The 22871-nt window shown below is 44.1% G+C and overlaps 1 protein-coding gene and 1 pseudogene across 2 annotated transcripts in view; one reads left to right on the top strand and one right to left on the bottom strand.

Moving 5' to 3' along the window:
* The window catches only part of LOC144687882 (unconventional myosin-XVIIIb-like), a 284738-nt gene that overhangs the window by 156348 nt on the left and 105519 nt on the right, over positions 1 to 22871 (bottom strand). Inside the window, exons 17-22 of the mRNA XM_078554448.1 lie at positions 21634 to 21817; positions 17426 to 17657; positions 10506 to 10615; positions 5111 to 5176; positions 449 to 577; positions 99 to 242 (exon numbers count right to left, since the gene is read on the bottom strand). Of these exons, the coding sequence (XP_078410574.1) occupies positions 99 to 242; positions 449 to 577; positions 5111 to 5176; positions 10506 to 10615; positions 17426 to 17657; positions 21634 to 21817 (865 nt within the window). The remainder of the gene's footprint in view (positions 1 to 98; positions 243 to 448; positions 578 to 5110; positions 5177 to 10505; positions 10616 to 17425; positions 17658 to 21633; positions 21818 to 22871) is intronic.
* On the top strand, positions 10668 to 13598 carry LOC144687235 (ashwin-like; annotated as a pseudogene). Its single transcript, XR_013578096.1, has one exon. The product of XR_013578096.1 is annotated as an ashwin-like (transcript).

Below are 22871 nucleotides of genomic sequence, written 5' to 3'. Positions count from 1 at the left end.
AAGACAAACTAGAAATTTAGGCTTGAGCCGGGGTGGAGGGGGGATTGGAGGGGGGGGGGTGATTGAACACCCAGGAACGTCACTGAGCACAAACATACCTCTTTGGCTCGGAGGTTTTCATCAACCATGTTAATGTTAAGCATCGGACGGACACTGGACATCAGCTGCCACCACTGCCACTGGCGGATCATCCAGTACTTCTTGATGTTCTTCTGAATGCAGCAAAGAGCTAACCGCTGGGTCTGGAGAAAGGAAAACGCCACTATAGTGAACGCATTCAACATGGAGAGTACAGGCCATTCTTAAAGGGAAGCCATCAAGTGCCATGGAGCTAGGCCTTTATAGGGTGTCTAAGATTTACATTTTATTTCCTCTCCTTTAAATAGGCATTGCAGATGTGGGCTGTCAGCCATTACAACCACTGATGCACGAGGCATGAGAACGGTACCTTCATCTTCTTGAATCGTTGTCGCCCGAGGAATCCCTGGCACACAGCCTGCAGCAAAATCAGATTTCGGCAAATCAGCTTCTCGCGCTGTTTCTCCAACCGGGAAACAACCCCGGCTTTGAAGAAGACCTGAAAACCAATCCACATTCAAGTATTAGGCAATTGCTTCATTCAATTTCCTTCGTTTATTGAGTTTCAGAGAGCCAAGCTTCATTTAAGGAATTGTTTCTTATCTCAAACTCAATTCTTCTGGGTGTGCCCAGTGTGCCTGAGAGGCAGAAAAATATGCAGATGGAGTCAGATGAAGGAGGGTGGGAGGAGGCTCATGTGAAGCTTCAATACCAGCATGGACCCAGTCAGGCTGAATAGCCTGTTTCTGTGCTGTAACTTCTGTGTTTGATAAAGAATAATGTAACTTAGTTTGTATTAAATCTAACCCAATTGCGCTTACTAGGAACATAGGAACAGGAGTAGGCCATTTATCCCTTATGCCTGTTCCAACATTCAATAAGGTCATCACTGATCTGCGACCTAACCTATACTCGCCTTTTCCCCTTGTCCCTTAATTTATTTATTTAGTGTGTGCATAGTCACAGTGCCAAGCAAAGCCTAGTTAGTGGCTAGATGGATTTCTTTAAGCCCACCTTCAAGTTTAGTCAGTGGACACTCCCCGACAATGTGAGTCATTGTTTGGACTGCACCACAGCTGCAGCCTGGATGGTCTTGGTGACTCCATTTTGTGTTGGGTGACTGCACAGAGGCCGTGACAAGTCCTGGAGCAGTTTTAAAGATGGGTGGACGAACAGTAGGGTCGACAAAGAGAGACTGATTTCTGGTGGATAGTTTCTCCTGCCAATCCTCCTGAGCATGGTGGGTTTAACCATATGGGGTGATGTGAGGGAAGGTGTACTGCTGGTGGGTTGAGGAGATCCTTAGATCCTTGGCAGGTTTGGGTTGGAGTAGACCTTATTTTAAAATTCATTCATGGGATGTGGGCTTCGCTGGCTGGGCCAGCATTTATTGTCCATCCCTAGTTGCCCTTGAGAAGGTGGTGGTGAGCTGCCTTCTTGAACCGCTGCAGTCCATGTGGTGCAGGTACACCCACAGTGCTGTTAGGAAAGGAGTTCCAGGATTTTGACTCAGTGACAGTGAAGGAACGATGATATATTTCCAAATCAGGATGGTGTGTGGCTTGGGGGGGAACTTCCAGGTGGTGGTGTTCCCATGTATCTGCTGTCCTTGTAGATGGTAGTGGTCATGGGTTTGAAAGGTGCAATTGATGGAGGCTTGGTGAATTCCTGCAGTGCATCTTGTAGATGGTACACATCTCCAGCAGCTTGCCTGATATTGGGGGTTGATGGGGAGGCTGGGGGAATGGGGCAATGTTGCTCAGGAGTGGGAGCCAGGGGAGGTGAGTTGGTTGAAGAGTATCTGTCAAGATGCGCCTTGTTCAGTTGAGTTGTACATCGATAAGTTTGGTGTGGGCAGATTGGTACCGTACTGGGGTGCAGTATTCTGCAGTTGAGTACAAGAGCAAAGGTCCTTAGGGTCCCCAGGAGGTACCGGCCAGTTCACTCAGGAGGTTATTGTGGGGTTTAATTTTTTTCTGCAGCTTCGATGAGGTGCTGGCTGTACGTGAGGACTCTGTCAATAGTAATGCCCAGATAAACATGGTGGGGATTGTGCTTCAGTCTCTGGCCACCCAGGGTGATGCCTAGTTCCCTCTTAGCGCTGGCATTGTGAAGGTGGAATGTGCTAGAGACTGTTTTACTGGTGCTTGGTTGTTGGAGCCATGTCATGCAGTAGTCAGCCAGCTCTGCAATATTATTATTTAGTGTGTCGTCTAGCGCAGGGAAAGGATCAGCATTCTTGCCGTGTCACCTGTCAGTACCTGGACTACACCAGGGAAGTAATCCCCAGCAAACCAAATTCAACAAGTCTGCACTTGAAAACTCCTGGTATCTCAGAATCAAAAACTGCCAGCAATAACTCCCTTTATACCTTTGATTAACAAAAATCAATCAATCTCAATTTTACAATTAATAATTGACCCTTCATCAATTGTTGTGTGCGGAAATTAATTCCAAACTTCTGTCATCCTTTGCATGTAGAAGTGTTTCCTAATTTCACTCCTGAAAATACCACAGTTTAGAGCTGATTGTCTCACAAGTTATGGTTGGCTGTTGAGCAGATAAACTTTAACCTAAACACAAAGAGAGTCATTTTGATTTTGGGTGATTGTGTAACATGGGTCAACATCTTACACATCTCCGAAATTTCATTCCCATACTTCAGCACTCCCCATCCTCGCTCGACTATTTTACCAATCATGAACACCATCCACCTCATATACTGAGAGGATTCCCAGGCACAGATGCAGTCCAGCGAACTGCTTACCTCCTGTATTCCTCTCCCTCTCCTTCCCATTTGCTCCACTCTTCTAATTTTCCTCTCTCCTCCTCTTCCAGTCCTCTCCTGTCTTCCCTATGCCCACCCCAGCCTTCTCCATTTCCCCATTCTTCCTCCCTTTCCCAACCTCATCTCCTTTCTCCTCCAGTCTACTCACCTCCTCACTTCCTGCTCTCCACCTGCCTTCTCCTCCTCAAAACATTAGTTCCATTATTCCTTACTGTCATGCAAGGTACAGAGGTGTCATTCTATGAGCTTTTCATTCAATATTTTTAAGAAATCTGGACACAAACAAGCTATTAAAATGGCTGCTGCAATTCACGTGACCTTTGGCATTTGGTCTACAGAAACTACGAGGCCTCAAACAAATACCTAATTAAATATGGACATTCACAGCCCTCTGGGTACTTCACACCTGTCTTTGTATAAGGACTGGTCAGCACAAAAGACTATGGAGTTTTCCAGACCATCTGTCTCCATGTTTCATGTTGAACAAAAAGGAAAATTGAAACTCAGCTGGTGGCAGATGAGAAGTGAATGGCCCCATGATTAAGGGCAGTAAGCAAGCAAATACCTTCTGTTCGTGACATTGACCCTCTAACACTGCATGACCCAAAAAAATTAAAACTGGTCTGGACTGCCCCTGTGCAGTGCCACAGGGGATTGACTAGTGACTTAGAAATATCATAATGGTTGACTGTGCACAGACTGCACAATTAAATACTGGAGGGTGCTGATTCTAAACAGTTTCCCAGCTATAATTCCCAACTTTTGGTTCCCTTTTCTTTTGTTATATTGGCCAGATTTTGCAGCTGTACTAACAGTGAAACTCTCAGCCTCACGCCATTATAACTGTAAAATTCTCTGGTGTCCTCAGTTGCACAGTTAAACACAGAAATCTAGTGATTAATGCCCTTCTACCGGGTGTACTGTAAAAATCCTCACAGATGGAATTCATCTGAAATCACGTGTGAACTTTCACTTTACGCTATTTAACTCACTGTAAAAACCCCTGAAAAAGTGACTTTTTGTTGATTGAGGTGTAACTGGGTTTTTAATGATATACTAAGTTCATAACTACAACTGAACAACCTCTCTAGTCCGGAACAACTAATTTTATAATTATGGAATGTCAACGTTTTTCCATTATGATTTTAAAAAATAGCTTTTTCATAATATATATAGTTTTAAGATTGTTTATGATATTTTAACTACTAACTTAAGGAGTTGGCCGTTTAGGGCTGAGATGAGGAGGAATTTTTTTCACTCAATGGGTTGTGGACCTTTGGAATCCTGTATCACTCCACCTAGCTGGACAAGGACAGCAGATGCTTGGGAATACCACCAAGTTCCCCTCCTAGTTACGCACCAGCCTGACTTGGAACTATATCACTGTTGCTTCACTGTCACTGGATCAAAATCCTGGAACTGCCTTGTGAACAGCTATGTGGGTGTACATACACTAGATGGACTGCAGCCATTCAAGGAGGCGGCTCACCCCGACCTTCTCAATGGTAATTAGGGATGGGCAACAAATGCTGACCTTGCCAGTGCCCACATCCCATGAAAGAATTAAAAAGAAAGAAAGCTGTGGATGCTCTGTCATTGAGTATATTCAAGACTGAGAGCAATAGATATTTGGATACTAAGGCAACTAAGGGATATGAGGATAGTGCAGGATGATGGTGTTAAGGTAGACGATCAGCCATGATTGTATGGAATGGCCAACTCCTGCTTCTTTATCTTATGTTCTCAATCCCATGTGTATGTCCTAAACTTTACTTTGCTCTCTGTAAAATGATTAAAAACTGAAGGTTAACTTATGCATTTTACTTCCTGGTTGGCTGTGTGAGAATTCTTCAATATGCCCGACTGCATACCCCGCTTCCTGACATCTGTTGCTGGATGTCGAAGTGCGCCTAGAGTTGAAACTAGACTCACATTAACATTGGGGAAGGTGAACTCACTGCCACAAAGTTAACAAGGTGGATTGTCAGATTTTTACGGCCAGTTTTCTTTGAGGTCAGCAGCGAGCACCATCATTTCACCACTGTGTGAAAAATCCAGGTCAATATAATCATCGGAAGACAGAATGATAGTTTCTCATGCTTTTTCTAGTAAGACTTCCAACTGAGTTCTTACAGTGAATTAAAAATTCAACCAGACAGAGTGTGTGCTTCCATGTTACATTAGAAACCTAAGTGTGACTCCCGAGGAGCTGTACGGATGAAGGTCTGTCTGTGTTATACATACCCGACTCTGCCCCATAGTAAAACTGTGCTTCTCCAAATCCAACAAGGTCAGAAGCTGTTCTGTAGCCTGAAAAATAAATCAGCCAGTCAATGATTTCTGATTTACTGTAGGATTATGTTTACAGACAAATATTTTGCCACATTTATTAAAGAGACAGGGCCTCAATTTACTACTCCGCATAACTTAACCCAAAAACATAGCTTGGTGCCGCATAGAGTGCTCACCTCTCACTTATAAGGTTATGGGTTCAAGCTCCACCCTCTACGACAAGACTTCAGTGCAGTCCTGGGGAACAATGGTAATTTTGGAGGCTTTCAGAAGAGATGTTAAACTGAGGCCTCACAATCGGACATAAAAGATACCGTGATGCTACTCGAGGAACAACAAGGGAATTTGCCTGGAGTCCTGTCACCATTCACTCCTCAAGCAATAGCACCAACGTCAGCTCATTTGTCTCAGTGCTGTTTCTGGGGCCCTGTTGTAAACCATGGTTACCACATTTGCTTATATATCAATAACTACACTTTTTTTTGGGGGGGGGCTGTGAGGTACTTTGGGTGGTCTCGTGGTAGCAACCCTGCTTCTGAGCTAGAAGCTCCAGGTTTAAGACCCACTTCAGGGTTTGATGGCCACGGAAGGTGTGCTTATAACATGGCCAAGCAGGTTGATTATCAACCTGTAGATCCTGAATAGGAGAGTCTCCTAGTCAGCCATGATTGATGTGGAGTGGCGACCTTCAAGCTATAGCCTCTGGCAACAGGCTGGTGACCTGTTCCAGGAAAAACTAGCCATGGAAACAGACACACGTCTTCTGCCTCATGTGCCACTAGGCACGGGATAGAACCAAGGAAGGAAGTGTCACATTCTTGGAGTGTTTCAAAGTGCTTCACACATTTTATCTTGTGGAGCTCGTTGACTCTTATTACGTAGACAAACAAAGCAGCCACCTTTTTCCGAGAGTATGGCACAAACAGCAAAATAAAACAGCCAGTTAATGCATGCTTTTGTTGAATATGTCAGGGAAAAATGTTGTCAGGCACACTAAACAAATTACTTTCTCTTCTTCAAGTAGTGCCACTGGGTGTTAGACCCAGACAGACGGAAGGGACCTCAGTTTAACATCTCCGCTGAAGGATGTCAGTCTGACAGTAAAACACTTCCTGAATGCTAGAATGGAGGGCCACCTGTGCTCAATCCAGAAGCAAGTCACCAGCTGAGCAAAGCGGGAAAATCTCACCAAAGATGATCTTTATTCTCCCTGAAGAGGTTCATCTTTTGACAAAAAAAAAATTAATCCAATGTTGCTCACAGTTTGACATTACTCTCTTTCCTTTTGAATTTGCCCAGCTGCTATCGAAGAACCTCTCAGCCTGGTTTCTGTTATCACATTGGTATTTTCCTCTATCAGCCCTATAGCCGTCTTTGACTTTCTTTGACTCTTATTCATGTGATTAGAGGTGAAGGGCTGGGGGAGAGCAATCAGATTACAGATGGATCAAAGAGATGCTTAGAAGTAACAGTAAGTGAGTGAAGAGATTAAAGGGAGCGGTAGATGGAATGAGATGGGGCTGTGAGCTAGTCTAGTGGTTCTGGTTTTTATTATAATTAGTAACATCTACTGAGTTACTTTCCTTGCCTGGTTCCAACCAATCTTTCTACAGAATACATTTTCACATCCTCGTTACCATGGATGGAATTTTACGCTGGCCGCATTTTAATGCAATAGGGCCATAAAATTCCTAAGGTTTATATTTCCACTCTTTATTCACCTCCTCTACCAAAGGTACCAAGCATGAAATTGGTCTTGGGCAATGGGGCAAAAAGTGAACCACTCAGTTTTACTTCACCCTGTCTGACTCATCATAGGATTCGGATGCATAGGTGACAGTGAGAGTCAGCAGTCTATTCAATCACTGTGAAAATCAAAGCCAAGCCTGATACACTCCTTAGCCAACATCCAGGTTTACATAGGCCTGGGTTTTACCAGCCCTATGGGGACAGGCTGGGAGGCAGCAGGGCTGGTAAAATGGCAGCTGAAGGTGCTGGGAGGAATGCCCATTCTTCCTGGCACCACAGCATATTATCAGTGGCAGGAATCTCAGCAGTGCGGCCACCCGCTGGTCAATTGAATGCCCAATTAAGAGCAACTTCTTGCCCCCACCAGCATTTTACTGGCATTAGGCAGGGCCTTCACCAATGCCAGTAAACCGGATGGCCTGCCAGGGGTCGCCGGAGGAGGGGGGTTGGCAGGCCTCCTTTATGGCTGCTCCAAGGCTCGCGGAGGGCAATGGCCTCCCCACTTGAAGGTGCCCCACCACCCGTCACCCCAATTGCTGGAGCCTGCCTGTCTGGCCCCGGCTCATTAAGAGAAACATACCCTGCCTTCGGCAGCACCTCACCCTGGAAGCACCCTCTCCATCTTGCAGCCTCAGCAGTAGCCACTTCGAACCTCTGAATGGGCGGCAGCTCTGGGAGGCAGGCTGCCCTTCTTCAATTGGACGGTTTTGGTCCCAATGGTGGGACATCTTAGCTGCTGGAAAAACTCAGCCCATGGGCCCATATTTTACAGTAATAACAATGGCAAAATAGTCGCATTAATTTCATTACTCCTCTGAAACTGACAGCAACTTTTCGAGTCCACACATGCGCAATGGAAATACAGAAGTTATTATCAGCAATTCTACTCTCATTCATAGGGTACGCCACTGATGTCCCCACAGACTACAAGCAATTAGAAATCACTGATCTGATGAAAACTCTCCCTTTTAATCTATATATATCACTGTTAAAAACCCCTGAAAAGGTTATAAAAGCAAAATAATGCACACGCTGTAAATGTGATATTAAAAACATAAAATGCTAGAAATACTCAGCAAGTCAGGCAGCATCTGGTTAGTGTTAGTGTTTCAGGTTGATGAAAAGTTTGATATGTAAACATATGTATGTTTGAGGAGTAATAGGCTTTAGCAAATAAAAGGGGTGTGGGTGGGAAAAAGACCAAAAAGAAAGACCTGCGTTAGGCTGGAAGACAGAAGAGGTTAAATGATAAATAAGCATTGGTGGTGCAATGCCAAAGGGAATGGTTATGGAGCAAATAAAGAAACAAAATATGGGTCTAGAGGAGGTGTGAATGGCCGAATGATGAACAACTGCCAGAAAACAGAAAAAAGAGTGAAACCAAAACCAGCAAAGAGAAAGGAAACAAAATGGGGGGTGGGGGGGGGAACAGAGTTTACGGTCTGAAATTGTTGAACTCAATGATGAATCCAGAAGACTGTAAAGTGCCTAATCGAAAGATGAAGTGCCATTCCTCGAAAAGGTTACACCTTGTTAATTAAGTATAATGAGGTTTGTAACAGTGTACTCAGTTATAACTACCGTTGAAGGACCCATCTGGCCCTGAAAACTAATTATATATATTTGTGCAGTATCAAATTTTTCCATTCTAATAAAAATTTCAGGTTTTTTTTAATGTAAAGCTTTTCTTTAAAAAAATGTGTTTTTGCTATATCAACTTCTAATGTGTGTGTTCCAATCATTCATTTCATTTTCTGCAAAATTGATTTTAAAAACGTGAAGGCTAATCAGTGCATTTGCTTCCTGGTTTGGTGTGTGTGTGCATGTGTACTTGTGCTTGTGCACGTGCGTGTGCGTGAATGAATATTTCAGTGTGACTGGTTGTTTACCCTATTTGGCGATATCATTATTTCTGGACACCTGGAGATTCCCCAAGATTTGATGCCAGATTCAAACCAACGTCAGGGGGAAGTGGCGGCATAGTGCTGTTGTCACTGGACTAGTATTCCTGAGACCCAGGGTAATGCTCTGGGGATTTAGGTTCAAATCCCACCACAGCAGATGGTGAAATCTGATTTCAATAAAAATCTGGAATTAAAAGCCTGATGATGACCACAAAACCATTGTTGATTGTCCTAAAAACCTACCTGGTTTGCTAATGTGCCTTTAGGGAAGGAAATCTGCCATCCTTACCTGATCTGGCCTACATATGACTCCAGACCCATAGCAATGTAGTTGACTTTTAAACGCCTTCTGAAAAAGGGCAATTAAGGACAGACAATAAACGCTGGCCTACTCGTCCAAGCCGACAACCCGTGTACAAAAAGAAGAGAAGGATAGGGTGAAATCCACACCACAGTGATTGCTAGATCTTTCTGCACAGGTTTCTTTGAGGTCAGCGGCGAACTCTTTATAGCTGAGCTCAAAATTCAAGCCACACTCTCAAGCACTGGCCACTGACTAGCTCTGAGGCATGTAAAACACTGATACTGTATTTCCCCACCCTCAGCTCAGAAAAGTCACATCCAGCTTCTCAAACCATTGATCTACCTTCAGTTCTCTAACTTATGGATTATGTTTTTAGCTACAGTGTGTCATTTAACTGCTTCAGCTTCTGTGTTTTTGATTCCAATAGCTGCCTAATAGCTTAGAAGGAGGAAGAGTTCCTACAACTTTGGACAATGGTTTGTCATTCACAGTCACTGCGCCCACAATCCAAACAGACTGCCTTTCTCGGTCAACTTAGCAGTCCGACCTTTTTTCTGAAGTAGTGTCATATTCGACTGAAAACATCAACCCTGTTTCTCACTCCACAGATGCTGCCAGACCTGCTAAGTATTTCCAGCACTTTCTGTTTTTATTAGAGCTTTTACATGGCTGTTTCTCTCTTGCTTTCGCTGAAGGTAAGGGGTTGATTTTTTTTTTAAAAAGCGTGTCTAAATTAATAAGGCTCGTTCGTTAACATCCACACATAAAAGCATATTGATAGCTTAGCCGTATTATAATTGCCTGGATAATAGGCAAGAGTTGACAATTATAGAAAAGAATATAAAATATTAAATGTCTTGGCTAACAGGAAAAGGGATTATAAATATTAGCTAGCAAAAAAAAACAAATTTTAGTCAGATAACAGACAAAAATTCATATAATAAATGATTCATTTCAAATGAAATAATTCATGATGAATGTCTGGAATAATCTGAGTGGTTGAGATGCAACCTTCAGTGGCATTCAAAGCACATTTGAAGGCTGGGCTGGCTGATTCAGAATACTAAAACCAAGACAATAACCAAGCGAACTTCTCTTAGGTTTGACCTTCCTTATATTTTTAGGACAAAGTGCACCCCATCCCCACACCCTGCCATGGCACTCCCCGCTCACACCCCCACCCTACCACCCCAACTCCACTGCCCCCCACCCCACCCCCACCCCCCCACACCACCCCCCCCACCACCCCCCGACATCCCCCCCACCCCCCCCACCCCCGGCTACACTTTTGCCTTTAAAGAGAGCTGAAAGCAATAGAAAGATATGTAATGTGTTTGGTTCATCCTTGTGATTTATTCACCTAGTGACACTGAACTTGCTTTTCACCCACCTTCTTTTCATCTGTGACCATAAACGCCGCTCCATATTCCTTCAAGATGGCTGGGGCCAGCACCTGGAAACGGCGTCGGAATTCACCGTGCAGCATGTGATCAGGAAACCCTGCAAAGCAACCAGACAGCCGAGTCATTGTCACACTTGCCTGAGAGGGAGGGATTACCTCCTGCACCTTCTGCAGCAGAGGAAAATAACTACCGAGAACCTGCATGATGTGGGTAAGGATCAGATTGTGGAAGTGTACATTCAGCATGTCCTTCCACTGCTGCAGAGAGAGCTGGCCAAGAATAGAAGGGGAAGAATGATGGCTGAAAAAACGAGGACAACATTCCATGCGTGCTACAGAGAGTAAAAGACCAGCAACAGAGGGCTCGAGGAAAAGGCCTCTAATTGTGTTTGATGGCAGCTCTACAAGTACAAAAATAAAAATCAAGAAGACCGAAAATGCAATGGCTGATCAAGTAAAGCAGTTGCCACCAGGGATCATAGGCACCAGCCCCACGAATAAACTTGCTGTCCAGCCAAGTGGCACAAATATTCTGACCGATAATAATGCAGCCAAAAGTCCAATTCGAGATGTTGTACCTAGCAATGGTATGGCTGCCACGAAGCATGGAGGCAATATGCCTTTGAAAACCTCACCATTGCCCCGCCCAACATCTGGAGGCACCAACTCCATAAAACTAAAGCGAGCACTTGCAAAACGATGGAGAGGGAGATGCACCAGTAAGTTTTAAAATTTACTGTTTTTAGCAGACCTAACAGGACATGCAGACGTAGATTTTAGCCCAGCTTCAGTGGATATCAGCAATGCCTGACGTGCATTCAACTTCTCTCCCTAAATCTCCCTGCCTTGTCACCTCACTCCTCCTTTCTAAAGGAAGAGCTTTCATTTATACGGTGCCTTTTAAAACCTCAGGACATTCCAAAGCGCTTCACAGCCAGTCAAAATGATCTTTAAAACTTATCACTTTGACCAGGTTTTGGTCACCTGTCCTAAATGTCCTTTTCTTTGGCTTGGTTCAATTTTCCTGTGAAGCACCTTGGAACCTTCTGCCACATTAAAAGACACTATATCAACATTGACACCCACATCACAATCCCTAGTAAGATAGCTTAGTTGTAATGGTACTGGAATAGCAGTCCAGGAGGTCATGAATTCAAGTCCCATCATGGCAATTTAAGGCATTGAACTCAACAAATAAGACATTTATGGAATAGCACTAGAAAACAGCTGCAAAAGCTGCCACATTGTTCTAAGTTACTAAATGGTTTGCTAACATCCTTCAATTAAGGATCCTTACCTGGCCCAGGCCTACTTGTGACCAGCTCCACAATATGTGGTTGACTCCCTCAAAAGTGGCTGCCACTATCGATCTTCCCATGCAATAAAATGTGACCTTGACCATAGTCTGAGGGCAAACAAATGAAAAATAACCTGCAGGCCACCCTGAGAAATGCACCAAAAGCTTCTTTCTTGGTTATGGAACAAGTCCTAATTTCAATTCTCCACTGGATTGACTCTTATTGGGATAGCTCCTGTCTTCGTGCTGCTGGATAGCAAGAGCAGCCAAGAAAACTGACACCAAATCCCTGCCCCCGTCATACCTCACAGCCAAGTAGCCTGCAAGTGGAAATCAAGATAATCAGTGCATTTCCTGGGGAGTCATTTTTAAAGGCAGGCAGGTTATCAAAGCAGAATATTTGCGATCTGATATTGTCCAACAACTTCATCACTCACACATGACTATAGATCAGATGAGAAGGCTCGCAAGAAAGACAGTCTATTGGCTGGGTATGAGCAATGACATTGAAGTTATTGTCAAGAAGTGCGAGGCATGTCAAGAGCATGTGTCAAATCAGCACAAAGCACCATTAATTCTACATGAAGTTCCTACCCATCCTTGGTCCAAAATCATATCTGACCTCTTTCATGTCCATTGCACTGACTTCATCACCAACAACGACTACTTTACCAAGTACCCCATTATTCAACAATTGCACAATACTTTTAAACAACTGTTGTGCACATTCTAAGTGCTATTTTCAGTTTATTTGGTGGGCTTCGAGAGATCATTATGGGTAACAGTGCGAAATTTATTGGTAAGCCATTTCAGGATATGTGTGAGAAGTGGAATGTCGATCACACTACTTCTTCTCCTCATCACCCTAGACCTAATGGACTAGCTGAACAAATGATTCACACAATGAAATCCCTAATTCTCAAATGGTATACAGACCAAGCAAGATCTACATATTGCAATGTTACATCTGAGAGCGACAACTTCAAGTGCAACTATTCCATCACCAGTACAGCTCAAGTTTGGCAGACCAGTGCATACCAATTTCCCTACTCTTATCCATTCTACTCTCTCAGGAACTACAGAGCAACTTTTAAAACTACAAGACAAGATGACCAACGTGCATGATAAAAATGCAGGTACAGAATTGCCAAGTTTATAATTGGGACAACAAGTTTGCATCCAGGATCCCACAGAAGACACGTGGCAACCAGCTGAGGTGTCAAGGATTTGTTCAGATTCAAGATCCTATGTAGTCATTACAGACAAAGGCGCAACGGTGAGACGTAACCAAGGACAAATCAGGTGCACTCCAGCTAATCAGCCACCATACAGTCCTAATGCATCTATTGCATAGGACAAGATCCCAAATGCAACCAGGAACAGCATCCAAGACTGACAACCCCACAGATCACTGTGAGCAATTAAAGAAATGTCCTGACAAGGTCACCATCACAAGATCTGGACATATGAGCAGATTAGCTTTATGCTTTAGAGACTCATAGATTCATCAGTTCTAGGCACTTATGTAATGGTAACTAAACATGAACATGTATTGGAAATAGTTATACTTCTTTGGAAACGGGGGGAAAGTATCTTTAAAAAGAAAGGGGGATGTTGTAATAAGCCCTTCAGGGATAGCAGCAAGACATCACTAGAAGGGAACTGTGTCATGTGATCCTTTTGCTTTGAGCAGTGCACACACCCAGCTCTGATGCCTTCAAGCTTTATATCTATATATAACTGTTCTCATGTGCCTGGTCTTAATAAATGAACCCACAATGTTTTTACCCAATCCCTTGTGAGTGATTGGTGCTTTGTGTCTTGTACAGTAAATAAGCCCAAGGTATTACATCATTATTACAGCATGACAGCCACTGCCTTCCACTCTCAGGGACAAGGCAAGAACACAGGTCCAAAGTGTACCATATCTGAAAAAGGAATTGATCCTGTGCTGCTGACACTGAAACACAGGCCAGCTATCTAGTCAACTGAGCTAACCAGCCCCCATATTATGAATAGGACTACGGTAAACAGTGGAATTGTCGCCTTCATAATGAAGTTGTGGCTTGCAGCGAGACATGATTAGGCTGATTATAACCGAGGCTTGCAAATTTTCAATTTTAACTCTCACTTGGCCTTGTTTTGTTTGTTAAAATTCAGGCTGGGGAAAACAAAAGAAATGTGATTCTGCATCCAACCCATCCACACCTGGTCTGGGAGTACCCAATGTGATCACTGATATCCAAAACAGAAAGCATTCCACCACTAAAGTTACTATTCCTCACCTTAGGAGGCACAAGCTTCATGAATAAAGTCATTAAAAGTCAAATCCTGTGAGCCTAAGGTTAGAACCTACTTATAGCTGGTTGATTCAGTTGCGGAAATCATTTATCAATATTCAGTGGTGACAGAGACACAGCTTATTAACCATAGGAAAACACAGCACCTCACATCACTGCTGTAATCTCAGGGTACTTTGATCATGCTGAGACTTTGACAGTAAATTTTTTAGGCACACTTCTTCTCAGACTCAATTACATAATTAATTGGGCAACATTCTGTTAAAAAATAACACATCAAGAATTAAACAAAACTTAACTGAACTTGTAAAAAAAAACAAAATCAAGCCCCCAATGTCATAGCTGGGAGATTCACTGAGGTATTACATAAGATTACATAGGACAAAGAAACAGGGCATTCAACCCAGCCAGTCCACACCGAAAAGACCCATTGGGTGGGTGGTGGGTTGGCGGGGGTGGAGGAGGGGACGAGGGGTGGGGAGCTGGAATGCAGGGGTGGTTCACAAGGTATAAAACACTGGGCCCAGGGCTTTCAGCGGGGTGAGGGGGTTTCGGGGAGCAGCCGGGCTCAACTCAACTTTGCCTTTACCTTTGGCTTTACCGGCACCGCTGCTCCTGCATCTCCAGTGGCCACCACACGCCTCAATGCGCTCGCATTGAGCGCAAGTGAGTGCGAGAGTGAGGGCGTCTGTGTGAGAGTGAGCGAGTGTGGGCTGGGAATTGGAGGAAAACCCAGGCTGAAAGGCAACCCACTTCCGACCCCCACTTTCGTATGAACTCTGCCGAGGCCAACTCGGAGTGTGCACAAGCAGATGCGAACTCAAGGTTGGTATTAGTTAAACCCAACTCCTTCGCTCGGCCCTGGTCCCCTCCCCTTTCCCTGGTCACCAGGCCTTGGGGCCTAGTCTGTCCCTCTCTAGCTCTGCTTCTTAAGCAAAAAGGCAAAAAAGGTAATTTTAGTCAGCTCTGCTGCTCGGTACTTTTTAATTGTCATTTTTATTAATTATTCATTTTTTTTAAATTATCAATTTATTGCTTCGACTTTGATTTTTTTTTCTTTTGCTCAGCAAGTCTTTCATGTTTTTTTAATACCTTAAACTATTTTTTTGAAATTCATGTTTAATGTTGGTCAAACCAGATCTCAGGCAGCTGCTGCAGGGTTTCTTGCTGAAGGGAAATGAGAGTCTGATTGCATTTTGGAGAGCTGGCAGAAGGGGTTATTACTGCTCCAATATAAACAGGAAGTGTTGGAAATGCTCAGCACGTCTGGCAGTATCTGTGCAGAGAGACACAGAGGTCAGTGACCCTTTGTCAGATCTAGTGCAGATCGTGGACCTGAAGCATTGATGCTTTCTCTCTCCACAGATGCTGCCTGGTCTGCCGAGTATTTCCAGCATTTTCTGTTTATATTTCAGATTTCCAGCATTTGCAATACTTTGCTCTCCAATATAAGCTCCATGCTGGGCATTTGCGAGTATTATTAGCTTCAATTTAAAATGAGAAAATATTTATCACTCAATGCAAAGTATAATTTTTCTGTTAACAAAGAACACTCGTGTGGATAGAAATAGCATGTTATTGCAGATGAATTGGTTGGTGCTAATTTACTGGAAGGTTTTGCCATTTTTAAACCTGGAAGTGAAACCCAGACTCATGCCAATAGAATATGTCACTATTAGTTCAAGATAGTCTGATTTGTACATGGTTTTGTTGTTTGTGGTGCTTGTGAGGCTTAAGACTTTTGAAGGCTGCTATCCGGATATCGCAAGGGGCTAGGTTCAAAGAAGCAGAACTGCTTGCATGATCTGAATGACCAAGTTGTGTGTAATTGCCTGGCAAAGCCGTGGTTGTAAAGTGTATCAGACTGAAACCTGAGCTTTCGATGGACTTTATAAATATTGGCATAGAGTACAAAAGCCAAGAAGTTTTGATAAATTTATATAAAGCAGTTTGATCCCACTGTGACTACAGTTCCCACTTCTGGGCAACTGAAGTATGTGAGAGGAAGGGTTAAAGGTGGAAGGGTGGGGGGGTAGTAAGGGGCCTGGAAACAGGAGAAACACCAGGGCCTATGATTCCTCCAACAAAATGGCCACTTGTACTGCCTCAATGGCCTGGATGTGTGAGGGAGTTACCGCCATTTTAAAATTGGAGGCCTCTTTCAGAGAGGTATCATTTCTGTGATAGCCTAGCAGGACTGCCTGGTGCCCACTTTGCTGCCAGGTACTACAACAATATGTAAGTTGAGCCAGCACTAGTCCCTCCCTCTTCCCCACTCCTGGAAGTAAGGCCAACACTCTGAACAGCGACGTCCAGGTGACTTTAACAAGCTAATTGCAGTTTGGGATAACTTTGAATTAAGTCTCCCCACCTTCAGTCCACCTTCAACAGGGTTCACAACACCAGGCTAAGACAGTGTTTCTGAAGTCCTCATGCCAGCATCGGGAATGATGAAAATGGGGTCTGAAACTTTTCCCACTACAGGTAACAGCTCCTCCTACTTCTCTCTGAACACGCATGCGAAACATGACCTGCCCCCTTTCCCAGACAAAAATACATAGAACCAGAAATGGGAGTGGGACGTCCGCAATCGGGTCCCACCTACCATTTTATTCCTTCGGCCCGTCTGGGCTCTGACACAGGTGAAAATCCGGGTCTTTGACCATCTCGTGTAGTTAGTGATGGTAATATTGGCAGATGTTCCATACAGAAAAATCCTCTTCCATGTGCAATAATGAAGCCGTGTTATTTAATTGGGCAGCTCACTGCACACTGCTAAAAGACCATTGGTTCATAAAATCAACTTCTCTACAAACCATGCAAGATCCACGCTCACCAGAGTCTGTACCTCATCCACTCAACCTCTCGACGCTTTGAACAAACATCCCCAATTCCCTAGAGCTGCACCACAGGCTGAGCTCCACCACAGGCCTCCCAGGCTGAGCTCCACCACAGGCCTCCCAGGCTGAGCTCCACCACAGGGCTCCCAGGCTGAGCTCCACCACAGGCCTCCCAGGGTGAGCTCCACCACAGGCCTCCCAGGCTGAGCTCCACCACAGGGCTCCCAGGCTGAGCTCCACCACAGGCCTCCCAGGATGAGCTCCACCACAGGGCTCCCAGGCTGAGCTCCACCACAGGGGCTCCCAGGATGAGCACCAATGCAGGGCTCCCAGGATGAGCTCCACAGGCTCTAGTACAAAGAACACACAACACATTTCTGTTTGCAAGGAAAAGGGCAGCTCAGTGTGGATCAATTAATAAGCAGATTTCAATAGCACATTCACGATATAGTCCTGGAACAGTTACTGTACCTAGCCTGTAGAGACGAAGTGCGTCCAGTAGCTGTGATCCCTGTAGCTGTGTCCTCAGTGTTGGTGCATCAAATGTGGCCAGCAATTGTTCTTTGCTGTGCTGTGTCTCCGCTCCATCCCCAGTTCTTTGACTACCAGGCATTTTCCCTTCTGTATCTTTCACCTCTGGTCTTGCCACAAAGCAGTGGACAAAGTGTGATTCAGAACGCTTCAAAAGGTTTGCAAGAACATCCTAGGATTTTAAAGAAGAGAGATTAAAAATCAATTTCAACTTAAAAGAGAAGAAATAATTTGGGACACTACACATCACAATATTGGAACACCATTACACTGGAGACTCGGGTACAACTCAAGAGAGCTAGCAACTGTGCCAGCGAAAGCTCTCACCAGTGTCTAAGTGTTGCGGTATTCAACTTCAATCACGCATGACATCAACTCTTCAATTTCCTATTTACATTGGAAATTACCCAAGCAGTTCCCCTCCAAAAATCAACATCTGATCATTCTCTTCCAATCAGTTGAACACATTTTTCTCCATATAGTTGAAAAACATTTACTTTCTTAAATCTAAATCCAAATCCAAATCCAAACTACCCACTTCCGGTTTTAATGGAGGTAGATCTGGCTAAGAGTAAGTGACCAAACTGTTCTCAGGAGATGGGTCAGTAAAAGCTTCCTCCTTGGACTCTGCTTCCATTTTAACAGGATTTTTATTTTTAACCTTTGGAGACAAGGTTTCCTGGGGTTTGGGAATCCCGGGAGGTAAAAGGAGGCAAGGCAGATTGAGGAGGTAAATGCACTTACAGCACAGCTTGTGGGCCAAGAGGAGCAGGAATGTTTCCTCCAGAACCAATGTGCTTAACTCTCTACAAACAAAATGATTGGCTGACCCCCATCCCACCAGCCTTCTGAGATTGCCAACTTCACCTCCCCAAATATCTGACACCCCCACCATGATCACCAATGTCTCTTACTCCAATTCTGAAGCCCCTGTGGCCCCCGCCGTCTGTGGTCTCAGACTCCCCCATCCTTCATGATCTCAGACTCCCCCACCCCGTGATCTCTGATTCCCTTACTGCCCCCACAATCACCAACTCCCTCCGCCGCCTGTGATCTCCGACTCCTCCACTCCACCATGATCTCTGCCTCCCCACACCATTCACGTACTCTCTCCACCCCATGCAATCTCCAACTGCTCCCCACCCCCACCACCACTCAGGATCTCCAACTCCCCCACAACCCATGATCCCTGACTCTCCCATCCCTCATAATCTCCAATTCACCCCCAGTCACTGTGATCTCTGACTTCCACCACCACACCCCAACCACCTTGCAATCTCTGACTCTCCCATGCAAACTCCCACTCCCTCAGGTGCCCACAATCTCCTATGTGCCTGCCGTCCACTCCAAGGCGACTTTGCTGCCCAGCGGGCATACTCTGGCTGAATGCCGGGCAAGAAATCTGTTGCAAAGGTTTTAAAAGCATCTTACAGTTAATTTTAACAGGAAGTCCAAGAAATCCATACTCCCAGGATTCAGAAATCCTCCCTCTCCTGCTCTCCTCATGATTTTAGTTAAATATTGGAGCCATACTGTTAAAGGAACAATTTGTTTCACCTCAAAAACAGGTTTGCAGACTGCGTATTTTACACAAAAAAAAACAGTCCTTAATGTATTAAACAAACAGGACAAAATAATGGACTTGGAAACTAGCCAATAGGAACTGGAGTGGACCATTCAGCCCCTTCGACCTGTTTAACGATCCGAAGCTTATTCATGTCATGTCATCAAATGTATGAGAAACGTTATTTAATTCAATTTTCTTATCCGTGGCCATCAACAAGGAATTAGGTCACACATCACTTGTGAGCATAAAAGTGCCTTTGCTGAGAAGATCATGTTTTCCTTATTATTGCCCAGTTCATTTTCTATCTGAAACCAGTTCATTTAAACTAAAGCTTAGCTCAGTTACTTCTGTGAAGCCTCAAAACTTTCCCAATTGGCCAGTAATCTTAATTCAGCTCCTTTTCCACCCCTTTGGGCTTTTGTCGTTTTAACCACTCCCATCAGCTAACTTTGGACTTTGTATGCTTTCGAGTATATCTTCCCTAATATCTCAGTACTTTTTTTGCACCATTACCAGGAAAGGGGGACCCTTTCTAAGATTTGTTTTAATCACTCCATCTATTCTATGCTTCCACAAGGCCTTTCTAACGCGCTTGAAGTGCAGTAAAAATACAACTGGAGACCTAATTTCTGACGTTCGCAATTAACGCCGTTTACTGAATACACCTATTTAATAAATAGGCGTAAAGCAAATATTTAATGGAAAAATAATATTTACAGTTGAATAATACTAACCAGCCCCTCGAAAGGCATAAATGGTTGCAGCGTTTACAATGAGTTATTATTTTCTACTTAACCTTTATATAAACAGTATGTTTTTCTTACAATTCACCTGCAGTAGCTACATTGGTCTAACCTATGGTTCCCTGAAATTCGGATTGACTCAATTAAACTCAAATTGTTGAACAATGCTTTAAGTACCCTTAAAAAATTGTGGCCAGGGCTTCCTGGAGATGACTAGCTCTGAGTTATATTTAAAAGTGAGCACAGTCACACCAGAACCGAGCAAATTCCATGGTGCATGTTGGTTTTAAATATGACTGGGTTCCTCCCTTCTGCCTTTTGCTGAGACTGGTTGATCCATGCAGCATTTGTATTGAGTTAGCCTGGGACATGGAATTTGATGTTAGGTAGTTCTTCAGCATCTTGGCCTGGGTTTAACCTCTTCCTGCCATTCCCACCCTGCCAAGGTCCTGCGCCATTTTCCTCGGATGACTTATGGAAGACCAGATGCACTCCAGCAAGAGGGAAGCCCACCATTAATGGGAAATTAAATTTGGCAGCGTTCCAATGTGATATCTGCTGCAGTAATAAAGGAAGAGGAGGAGTATAATAAAAACTTTGTCTCTCTCCTGCCCCAGTTAACAGCTGGAATGATTCTCATAAGAGCGCCCATTCTGCCCCGTTCAGACCTCAAATGTACATCATAGTATTATTAGTATTTCAAATTAATGTTTCAAAAGGGTCTATCATAGGCCTGACTTAGTGAACAGCTCTAGACACCTGGGCCTAGGTCAGTGCATTAAGTCATTGCCTCCTATTTTTGGAGGTCCTGTTGTCTCATTATGGAGGTCTTGTGGTGCAATGGGTAGCATCCCTGCCTCTGAGCCAGAAGTTCTGGGTTCGTGTCCCGTCCCAGGGCTCAACGCCCAAGGAAGGTGCGTTCATAACTCGTCCAAACAAGTTGAGTATCTACCTGAAAATCCTTCCAACACAGGCCAATGGCAGGCAGTAAGAGCAGGAGACAGTCATCCATGTGATAGAAAGGATGTTGGAACTTCTACCATCGCTATCCATAGCTCCAGGCTACAACATGCATGTTACAAAGTACATGTTGCCACAGCAGCTCGGACTCCCTGAGTGAACTGTAACGTACAACCACTGTCTCGTTGTAGGGTGAACTCTACCCAAAATGGCCATTCAGATGCTAATCCCAACCAAATAAAAGGTAAAGTTTGAGATGAAAGGAATATAAGAGGCTAAGAGATATAATAAGACCAAGGTGGGGTTTGAGCTAATTGCTTAATTGAACAATCAATCAACTGCCTGTTTACATCTCTCCAAATTTTTGCTTCCTTTTGTTTTATTTGTTCATGGGATGTGGGCATTTATTGCCCATCATTGCCTTGATCAGAGGGTATTTTAAGAGTCAACCATATTGCTGTGGGTCTGGAGTCACATGTAGGCCAGACCAGGTAAGGACATCCTAAATGACATTAATGAACCACATGGGTTTTTGCAACAATCAGCAATGGTTTCATGGTCATCGTCAGACTTTTAATTCCAGATTTTTATTGAATTCAAACTCCACCATCCTTCCCCTGTGGTGAGATTTGAACCCAGGTCCCCAAAGCATTACCCTGGGACTCTGGAATACTAGTCCAGTGACAAGACCTCTACGCCACCACCTCCTTCCATTACAGTCACAAACTTAAAGTTGGCCCCGGGAGCCTGTCAAATACTCAGTTCTAGGATTGAATTTGATGGGCTTCCATCAGTTCAATTGTGTTAAAGAGAGTCAAGTGGAAACAGATACTTATAAATATAACCTCTGGCCCATTACTCAGCCTGTCCACACTTACCACTTGTAGCTTAATAAGCGCGCATACTGAATTTCTCTTCACAGCTGCAAAGCTGGTGCTGAATGTCTTCCGTACACAACTGATCCTGTGCAAGGCCTGCTGGGAAGTGCCTTCCAGACCAGACACTGACCGACAGATCATCGGGATTTTAGATCGTGGAGAGAAAACTTTCTTGAGGCATTCACTAGTTGGAGGAAAGGGTCGATAGATTAGCTGCATTTCATTGATGGTGTTGTATCGAACAGTATGACAATTGTGATGCACCGCAGACTGAGAGCTCAAGGTTTGACTCCCTGTCTTTTGACATTTGCACATGATTCACCCACAAGTTGTCACTTGTTGGTCTCAATGGTTATTTGGGTATAAGATAAACCAGATCAACACAAACCTGATCAAAATGCCCAGCCAGAAAGAGGTTAAATTGACAGTATTTCCAAATGAGATTACATTTAACCAACCTTAATGATTGGTTACAGGGTTCCATTAGTGGAATCCATGAATATTCTCAAATTCAAAATTACCCCCCTTACTCTTATATCTTATAGACATCGTCTCGACACTGATGCTGAATGTAACTAGCCAGAGAGCATTACACAGGATGGGTCAGTTGATCCCAAAAAGTGAGAACTTGACTTGTCAACAGAAATCCCTTGGCCACTTACGAGAGTTTCAAATGAATTGCCCAACTTCACCCCGCCTCAGCTCATCTGATGTTGAAACATCTCCTCCATGCCTTCAGTACCCTGACACTTGACTATTGTATCACAGTCCTGGCTGATCTCCCACATTCTACCCTTTGTAAAATTGAGGTGATCCAAAATTCTGCTGCCTGTGTCTTAACTTGCACCAAGTCCCTCTCTCACCCCTGTTCTCACTGAAGTACAATGGCTCCCAATGAATCAACGCCTTGATTTTAAAGTTCTCACCCTTGTTTTCAAACTCCTCAATGGTCTCACCCCTCCCTATCTCTGCAATCTCCTCCAGCCCCAGAACCCTCTTAGATATCAGCACTCCTCTAATTTTGGCCTCTTGGGCATCCCCGATTTTAATTGCTCCTCCATTGGTAGCCATGCCTTCAGTTGCCTTAGCGCTCAGCTCTGGGATATCCTCCCTACACCTCTTCACCTCCCTGCCTCACATTTCTCCTTTAAGACACTCCTTAAAACCTACCTCTTTGACCAAGCTCCTGGTCATCTGATTTAATATCCCCTTATGTAACTCAATGCACTACTATGTTT

This window comes from Cetorhinus maximus, chromosome 12 (assembly GCF_964194155.1).
Source record: "Cetorhinus maximus chromosome 12, sCetMax3.hap1.1, whole genome shotgun sequence".
NCBI lineage: Eukaryota > Metazoa > Chordata > Chondrichthyes > Lamniformes > Cetorhinidae > Cetorhinus > Cetorhinus maximus.
This window is presented reverse-complemented; position numbering and strand designations above follow the sequence as displayed.